This window comes from Hyposmocoma kahamanoa, unplaced genomic scaffold, assembly GCF_003589595.1.
Source record: "Hyposmocoma kahamanoa isolate Upper Pololo Valley unplaced genomic scaffold, ASM358959v1 100021, whole genome shotgun sequence".
Taxonomy (NCBI): domain Eukaryota; kingdom Metazoa; phylum Arthropoda; class Insecta; order Lepidoptera; family Cosmopterigidae; genus Hyposmocoma; species Hyposmocoma kahamanoa.
Window position 1 is genome coordinate 12,026,772 of NW_020653200.1, and position 10,256 is coordinate 12,037,027.

The following is a 10,256-nucleotide window of genomic DNA, read 5'->3' on the forward strand; positions in this document are numbered from 1 at the left end:
TATACCCAATTTATTCCGAAAAATCACCACGCTCATTATTCCTTAGTGAAATTACTACAAATCAGTAATTGTTGAAATAATTAACAGTTGTTATTATTTTCATAATTGTATGTAAAAAATTATTTTTCTTTAAACTATGACAGTTTTTTTTTATAATATAATATAATAAAAAGTATTTTAATGATAACCAGTTAACGGGGTGACTTAATTATTTATTTGTAAGGAATTAAAAATGCTCCATGGTGGGATGTAATTACAGACAAAAACACAAACTTATTTTAGACAATAATTTGGTCCCGCTAAATAACAGTGTACTTAATGGTACACATTTCTATATTGCCTGGTGGTGTGAATAAATGCTGCAGCAAACAATGGTTCATCGGGTTTCGACAAATTAATGACATGGTGTGATGTTGTGGATATACACAATGTAACCAATATTTACTTATATTATACAAATTTATTAAATTTTATCGTTTTGCAATAATATATATTCGTTTTGTAATAAGTCTGTGGTTTGCGGGTAAGAGTTTAAGACCGTGGTAAATTATGTCAATATAAAAGAGCAGTTAAACATTAGATGCCTACTATGAAATATTTCGGTGGTTATATAAGGCAGTAATGCAAAATAATTTTAAAACAGAATCAAGCAGGTGAATAGATGTAGAGAGTAGAGAGGGTCCGAGTGTAAAATCGAACAGGGTGCGCGGATAAGGAAGTGATCGGCATAGTAGTCCGAGAAAATCAATGTCGGCACCCCTCATAGTTTGCATGGGTCTCGTGTCCGGCCGGCAACTACGCGCTCTAGCCTGATGCCAGCGAGCACTAGCGCTCCTAAATGTGCATTGTTTTCGAAAAACTTCCGTTTATCACGATTATGTATGCATTATTGATCATGCAATGTCCGAGTTGTGGGTAACGCTGCACACCGTCTATGCTTTTCTTCAATGTGTTTAGAAAAAAATTAAGAAACCGCGCCTGAGAGCCTCCTCTCGCCCCGCACCCTTCAGCCGTCCACGATGCAAAATTTTTAGTGCCCTGCGCTGCTCTCGGCCATTCCGATAAAATTTGAAGGTTCTTTATTGTTTTAGAATTTTGTGTAGATATTTGTTTTTGTGCGTATTAAATAACCGCCAATTAATTATTGTTTGATGCGCAAAGTACGATGCGACGCTTAAATTAAAATTTCAAATCTCAAATTACTTCATATTAAATACATTGTCAAAAACAAAGCGTTTCGTTGTGACTAATCAATATCGTACATGTAGTCCTATTTTATTAAATGGTTTGAGCAATTACACACCAAATGTAACGTAGTTTTTTAAGCAACACATTTTAATTACTGTGTTTATTGTAAGTATAGTGTATATATGTATCTTTAGTGTATATTAAATAGACAAGATTTTTTATGCCTTAAGGATTTTGGAAAAAATCTTAATTCGAGTAACATTTTAAGTATTTTTCCTTCTTTTATTAAATAAAATAGGATTTAAAATTTTAGGAATTCATTGCAGGGCTCGGTCCGCCCGCATTGTAAGGGTGGTGGGTGCTATCGCTATCCTACTCGGACGCAGCATCACCGGACATTTCGACCGGGCATTTCAATTTTGAGAAAGAGTAGGACCAGACTCGTCCCGCGCACCCCGTTACCCCTGCTGTGACTGTCTCTCTCGCACCTACGACTCACAAAAGGACGAAGGAGCGATAACTTCATCACCGCACGCCGCTCTCGCTCGCACGCATGCCTCGGTGGGGGACGACGTTGCGAATTGTTATTGAAGTCATGCCCCCGAAGGCGACTTTGGGAAGGCTGTCAGTTGCTAGTAAACGTTCACAGCGTCCGTACCCGGCGACTGACCGTGTCGCCTCCGCGTCGCGCCACCTCCTCTACAAACTAACTACATTCACGCTTCGGGTCTTTGAGTTTATAAACAAGTGCCAACTTTTAAACGCACCGACAACTTTTGTGGTTAAGATTGAAAACTTTTATTTACTTAGATTTTTTTGATAAGTGACTGGAATTTGACATGAACAATAAGATAAAAACTTTTTGAAACAATAAGTGTATGTGGACAATACAGTGTGAGAGGAGGAGCAGGAGTCATCAGCGAGACCGGCAGATAGCGGAGTGTTTACGGTGCGCACGTGGCCGCGACGCCCACCGCCCGCCCGCGCGGAAATGCCGCGAAAAACTTTCTTCCAAAACATCCCCGTAGTATAAGTTGAGTTTGCTGCCGAGGGGAGACGCCGCAACCACGACCATGACTAACCTGTAGCGCCCGATTCACAAAGCGCGGACTACATGAACGTCGACACGAGGAGTGTTATTTTTTTATTATTTTTTTTTCGTTGGAGGAGACGGTGCTCTCCGCTGGATTGATGATTTAAATGGCTAACAGTAGCGCTGTTTCGTCGACTTTGCCGGCGAGGGACTATCATTGTAAGGTTTGCGACCTCTACTTGGACACTCTCGATTCGTTAGAAGTTCACTTACAATACCATAAAGAAAATTTGTACGTAAAGTGGGGCACGCAAAACTCACAAAATGATTCCGAGAACAATAACGGCACAAAAGTGAAGAACGATACGACGGTGTCGGCTCCGGCTGACTCAAGCGACAACATGATAACCAAGCCAAGCCCCGAGTTTCAGCAGCGGGCCACGCCGGAGACCTCGGCGCAGTTTCCTCATCCCGCGACACCGCAGAGCTACCACAGTGCACCATCGCCTTACCAGAACCCAGACCAAACGAATTTTTCTCCAGGAGCACAGTTTGGTAATAACTATAGTCACTCTGGCTTTCCGCAAAATCAGCATTCCGAACAAATTAACTGGGAGCAATCACAATATAACCAAGATTATCATAAAGCAAATCGCTTTCATCCATACAATATGCAAGAACGTGTATCCCAAGTATCATCTTCGAGTCCATTGTACGGGCAACCACTAAATCAGCCAACGCCATCACCTTCACCGAACCAATGTGACAAGTGCGGGTTTGTATGCGACTCCGCTGTCCAACTGAATGAGCACTGTAATTCAGCGCATGCGGGCACTAGCTCCACCCCAGCTACTGCTTCTTTGCCTTTTCAACAATTTCCTGGAAAACAATACAATAACGCCGGATATCAAAATGACAGCGCCAAAATTAAAGAAGAGCATGAAGAATCGTCAGATATTTTAGATCTTGATTCTCAAAAAGTGGTTTATCAAGGAAACGACGGTGAACAACAGAACGCATCCTATGATGACACCCCAGCTCCTGGTCGAGAAGTAAACTCCCGCACGGTACCTATAATGCCTTGGGAAGCACAAAAGCTATATAGTAGTCCTCAAATTAACGGAGATGTATCTTTATTCAAAGATCAAAAAATGTTCGGAGAACAAAAAGTATATCCACCGGAAGCCAAGATGTTTCACCCTGATCAAAAATTTCCTTACGGACAAGATAAATTTCTCAGTGTACATCATGACCAGAAGCCATTTATGCACGTGGATCAAAAGATATACCCTGGAGTTCAAATGCCTGCGTTGACTGATTATACTGGTCAGGTTGGGTCTTCAAACCCTGACATGAAGCCGCCTTACCGCCCGTACGACTCTCCAGCTGCACCCCAAATAACAAGCACACAGCCTGCTAATCCCACTTCATCAGCGCTACCATCAATTGGGGGTAAAGGCGCTAACTGGAAATCGAACGAAGCAAGAAGACCTAAAACTTATAACTGTACTGCCTGTAACAAATGGTTTACCAGTTCTGGACACCTTAAACGCCATTACAACACTACTCTGCATAAAAATGCTGTGAGGTCATCAGGTCAACCAGATCCAGCAACAATGCCAATCTCCAATCATCACCACCCTAGTCGTGAGCCATTGCAACCACGCTCACAGCAGCAATCGACAGACTCCAACACCCAGAGCCCCGTCCCCTCTGAGGATGGTCGTAGCATTGATGATGCCACCCTCCAGTCGCACTACGGGTCTCAAGGCTTCGATCGCTCTCACCGAGTTGGCGCCATGCAGTCGAAGTCACCATATACGCATCTTCAACAGGGTAATCTAGATAATAATTTCAGTAATAATCCTTTAGCTAATCACCCTTTACAGCATCAGGCCGGTTCTCATCCGCTTAATATAGGTAGTCAACCGCCGGGTATAGGGAACCCTTCCGATAGTAATCACCAGGGATCTAAAGGCGCTGCAATAACTACAGCCGGCAATCCCCCAAACGGGGAAGCAGGTCCCTCTGTTTCTCAAAATCACCATATGAGGGGCCTGCTATCAGTGTCAACCAGCAATATTTCAACTCCAGTTCTAACTCAGAGTACGCCGGCTCTTACACCGCACACGCTGCCGCCGTTCAGTCATTTGGGTGTCAACCCGTACAACCCGAGGTCTACGGATCCTTTGGGACCTTCGGTTCCGGACCCCACGCACACCCCATTATATTTGGGTCAGAATTTTCAGCAGACTATAGCTCCGAGTTACCCAAACGGGAGTGCCCCCCACGTTATGGATATGGCTACCAACAACCTGCCTATAGCCAGTCAGGCTACTTTTGGTGAATCCACGCCAGAAGTAGTCGAAGTTATGGAACAGGAAACGACTAGACAGCCTGCCAGCGGACGCTTGCCGAGCTTCGCGCAGCTCCAAACGCAGAGCTTCAGCGTTTATGTTTCCAACTATATCACACCACCTAACGTGGGGGGTCAAGTCATTGCCGACGAATCCACCGCCGGCTATATTATCGTGGATCCAGTCCACTCTCCTCTACAATATAACAGTTCCCAAATCGAAATCGGTGGACAAACAATGGATTACGATTACAGTTTTTCCCCTAAGACGATAAAAGATAATGTAGTTAGTTACAATCCATATTACTATGTGGTAGAAGGGAAAACCATAAAACGTGAAGATGAAATCTTTCGGACGGACTCTAGCGAGCTTCAGATATTGAAAATCGAGGACATAATGGATTACGCAAATAAAGAGAACTATGGGTCTCAAATGAAGTCTCCGGCGAGCCCAGAGAGCGCAAAAGCTGAAAATGAGAACCGCAGCTCGCCGGCAGTGACATCGACGGTGAGCACGCCGCTTAGCGAGCGCAACCAGGTGAAGAAGACGGCTCTTGCCACAACGGTGCACAAATGCTACGAGTGCGATAAATTATTCAACAAGGCATGCTACCTCACACAGCACAATAAGACTTTCCATTCGGGAGCTAAGCCATTTAAGTGCGATCGATGCGGCAAACGCTTCTCGGACGATGTCTCCTACGAAGGGCATTACGTAAAGCACGCTGAAAATAAGCCATTTAAGTGTAACGAATGCCCAAAGTCGTTCAATCACAAAACAGACCTGCGCCGACACATGTGTCTGCACTCTGGATGTAAGCCGTTTGCATGCGATCATTGCGGCAAAGGCTTCATCAGGAAAGATCACATGGTCAAACACTTTGATACCCATATTAAGAAAAACTTGCGTTCTTCATCCTCTTCCACAGTGTCGTCTACGTCGTCGTCGTCATCGACGTCTTGAGCGATTGGCATGTCTCTTTATTGTTTTCACGATAAAGAAGGTTTCGAGTGTAAATACATATCATTTATAACTGAAGACAGATAAACATTGCAATAATGTTTTTTAAAAGTATTAATTACTGTAGATCGATTCGGAATGTTTTGTTATAAAGTTATGTCCTTAGAGTCCTTATAGGGTAAAGCGCGGCGCACTCCGGCGCAGTTTTTTGTTGTTAATTCAACCTAACCTTGTATCCGTTACAAGGTGACTTTATATTCCTGTACATCGGAGCGCTAAACGTATAATTACAGCACGTTGGAGTAATATTCCGCGATACATTTAGTCAAAATCATATCATTTTACATATTAATCAAAAAGTAGGTAACGGTCACAGGCCGTTCACCGTTCGTATATCAAAATTACGCCGTACATATCCTATTTGCGGACCGTAGAAGTTTTTACTTAGTTCGGGTATTATTATTTGCGTAATAATTGTTAATGTTAAAAACGCTATGTGTGTATTTTGAAAGTAATTAGAGTAATTTTTGTATATAAGTAAATTGGGACTCGATTGCCAGATTATTATTTTAAGTAGATTCTCATAATTATTATCGATTATACGGATAAATAATATTTTTTTGACTTTAACATATTCGCCGGAAAATTTTTAAATCGCATACATAAAATTTTAAGACTTGTAACAATTTGAAACGTTGGTACAAATTGAAATTAAGTAAATGAAATCGAAAGGATTTCTATTTTATGCCAAAAATATAACTTGATCAATTTATACATATTTATAGAACCTAGTAGTAGGTTAACGTGTACCTATGTCCAGTATACTGGCTGGTGCCAATCGGCGCCTCGTCCCGTGCCCCGGTGGTGGCGGTGCTGCGCTCGCGACTCCACCACGCTCGATTTAGACTCGTTCTCGCGTCCTTGCGTAGGCGATTCTCATGTCTGACGTCCGTTGTACTAGGTCAATGTTACGCGCTTTTGTTCTAGTTGTATGTTTCTCTTCATTATTGCTTATGATTATTGACATTTTTCCGGTGCTTCCTAATTATTTCGCCTGTTAACATTTGTTTTAATATTATAAGCTAGTTAAACTCTTTGTTTAGATGCTGAATTTTTTCATGAAATTAACTAATTTATGTCCAATTTTAGTTACCATTGCGTTATCTGAACGAATTTAGTTTATACATTCCTGTTTCGTTAGTGGTAGGAAAGTAGTCTTCCTGAACGTTGCCAAATTAATTCCGCCAACTGTTGCGAAACAATTTAATTTTAATAGTTTTTAGCCTAATGATAATGAAATTCTCTAGCAATAATTTAAAATAATAATGTAAATGTTTTTTGTATAGTATTAAATAAAATATTACAATTATCGATTTAAGTTTTAAACAAATTATAAGGAAGATCATGACCTTTGTATATAAGCGGGAATGGATGAATTCACAGTATGTTAGGACATATCAAGTAATCATAACACAAGCATCTCAAAATAATCGCCTTGTTACTCATTATTCGCAAGCGTAATTGATCGAGTACATCATGCTGAGATCACGACAGTTGCGCTTGCGCCGATCCGTTTCTTGCCTCTCTGAAAACAACACCTTTATACGTAATAAAAAATAGTTATTTACGTACTATATATATCAGTAACCTTACGAGTATTTTGATGGGCTTGCATCATCTTAATAAATCCATATCGTTGGCTATTCACAGAATTAGTATCCAATATTTCATTTGATACCACTTAATAGTAAATGTGCAATATGAACATTATATCGACTTAATTTTGATAATGTTTGTATTTTTGAATGTTAATTATATTGCAGAAATATTTTTATACAAATAGTATAACACTTACATGTTGAACTACCTCATCAGCTTAACGTAATATAACATAATGTATATCTTATAATATCATATATTCAATTTATACACAGAATAAATATAATTTAAATATTCATATTTTATGTATATGAGACAACAAGCAATAACGTTGGACCGAGATGGCCTACCTCTTAGATACGAATTAACTTATATAATCATAAGTATCTTTGACCGTGTACCAGAGCATGCATCCGCTTCTTGATGACTTCGATGTTTTGAATACTTAGTGTAGCATTTTTGTGGGGTATCAAAGAGATAACAATTTTGCTTAAACATTTACTTGTGATGGGCCTCGTTCATGAAGCGGATGCATAAACATTATACTTAGAAACACGCTTTTGCAGATTTAAGAGATTTATAAATTTTACAACTGTTCATACAAATGCATTTAGTACAAGACAAAAGTTTATACTTGTTGAGAGAATTTTGTGTAATAGAAGTATTTTCTTCATAGCAATAATGTAACCGTGACACAATAATGTAACAAAACTACCTCAAGTAACGAGTAATAGGGTTAGAAGCGTTGTGAGGACGATCTGCGATGCGCCTGCACCTGTATCGCCGCAATTGAAACAAAATACCTCAAATTCCCATTATACTTTTGTTATTCGTAGTCACTGGTATTTAATAGCTGTCGGGTCGCCGGCGTGCCGCGGGATTGTCCAATATAAAATTACTTATATATATATATATATATATATTTTAAGCAGACCTTTGTCTCTTCTCATACTGTTAAAAGCACACACTAGTAGTATCTGGTAGATATTTTAATGTAAATATACATTATGATAAATTTGTTATTTAACATGTTCTATTGTCGTATTCATCGATAGACTTATTTTGAAATAAGTTTAACGTAGTGATTTCAAGTTTATAACAATAGGTGGTAAGGGCGATAAAATGTAAGATTTTTGTGATGATTATATTTGTGTATTAATTTAAAGTTACCAGATGATTTCTGTTACATTGAGTTGAGTAAAATTGGGAGAGTTAATATGATAGGATGTTGTTTTTTTTATATATTGTTCCCTCGTCCAGTGTTGGTACGTAATGTAGCAGACACGAAGGTTGCATGCATTTTCTTGATTTTAATGGAATTTGTTTATTTTAGACGTAGCGCAAAATAAACCACTGTTGTCGGGTGTTGTGCAGGAGGCAATGTCTTAGATGTTCGCTATTTACTTGACTCATGGTAACTGTTCGAAAGCAATAATTATGAGATGAGTATTATTTCTAAGAGATTGTCTGGTGCACAGTACGTAGACTTGTAATAGCATAAGTCTTTATAGTACTATAATTAAGGTGGCAGATCTGTCACACCGCTACGGCGAAAGCTCTTTTGTCATTCACTGCTGTGCGCGCCATTTTTTCATGTATGTTTTAATTTCATGTTTTTTAGGTTTAATTGCACCGTTAAATTATCAGATCTCGCGTTTATTGACAGTTACATGCGGTATGAGGCGTACATGAAAGAATTGCCACAATATCTTGCGAATTTGTATACCTAATTATTTGTAAGCAATGCGAAGAATTGTTGTCAGATTACTACACATCGATCGGTGTGGTGGATGGTGGGGGATTGGTTCGACAATTGTCATTTATTTTTTGTAAGTGGACGACCGGTACCAGGACCCACAGCTCCTCTGTTTATGGAATAAGGTATTGCTGTAGCAGTAGTGATGGTTTCAGATCTGTTTAATATAAATTTAATGTGAAATTGTTGTTTCATTTCCCGCCCCTAGCCAATGCGAATTTTTCCTTTATTACACATTATAAGCTTTTTCTTTTGCTTAACTACACTTGAAAATAATTATGCAGAAATGTAATACACAGTGCGTAGAACGGTCATTTTCTTTTTTAGCGAAAATTTACGAAATGGACGTGACTGACGGTTGATGTATTCGGCATAACTATTTTCAACTATAACTGTTGCAAAAGTGTAAATAATTGGTAATAAACTAAAATAAATTTCTCGGTCACAATAATAAAAAAAAAATTAAGAAAATAAAATAATTTTTACTACATATAATTTTGACTACAACGTGATACAATAATATATAATATTTATATTTTAGATAAACATCAATTACGTGAGGTGTACAATTGTATTAAAATACATACTTCGCCTTAATTTAATAAAAATATTATACAAAATATACATATAAAAATCTTAATTCACAACTCGACAATGAGTTTTACAAATTTTGTGCATAGAAAACACAGTAAAATGCCAATAATGGAGTTAATTTTACAAGTGATACGTATTTTAATGGATGCTATAAAGATTGCAACATACAATGACATTTCGGATTATATTAGCTACAAGGTCTACTAACGTGGGCGCGTTGATATCTTCATAACGCAGAGATGTGTGCCGATTCTAAAATCGTTGGTGGCGTCTGATGGTATTACGACGGCGAGTTCAGCGTGAAATCGGCGTGGCTTACATTTTTCAAGTGTTCAAGTGTCATGAACATAATGGCTTTAATAGTAAGTACTGTCCATACTAGACTTACGTGGACAGGAACGTAATTAATTTTAATTTTACGGAAATTTGGTTTTTGTGTTAAATTATCGTAAATAATTATAAAATAAAAAGAAGCTGATACTTCATTAAAATGAAACTAATTTTCGCCACGCCGATTATACGCCGGTGAAGTACATTGACGGCGGCAGCGTGGAAAAATAGTGGTCAGAAGCAGCGCGGTGCATTGTATAGACATGACGTTTAGTCAGAATAACAAAACACATAAAAGAAAACAATCTTATCACCACTTTTTTGTATAGATTATTGTCACACATTTATATTATACTAATGCAACGTTTTGTATGGACAC

The 10,256-nt window shown here is 38.8% G+C and overlaps 1 protein-coding gene across 1 annotated transcript; it reads left to right on the forward strand.

Annotated features, from left to right (window-relative positions):
* Nucleotides 1-1,847: 1,847 nt before the first annotated feature.
* LOC113240407 lies at nt 1,848-8,037 on the forward strand. Its single transcript, XM_026477699.1, has one exon. The coding sequence runs from the start codon at nt 2,389-2,391 to the stop codon at nt 5,539-5,541; it is 3,153 nt and encodes a 1,050-aa protein (XP_026333484.1). The 5' UTR covers nt 1,848-2,388; the 3' UTR covers nt 5,542-8,037.
* Nucleotides 8,038-10,256: the final 2,219 nt, after the last annotated feature.

Excerpts from the sequence above, each read along its gene's own strand:
- LOC113240407 (XM_026477699.1), top strand. The coding sequence starts at position 2,389 with ATGGCTAACAGTAGCGCTGTTTCGTCGACTTTGCCGGCGAGGGACTAT.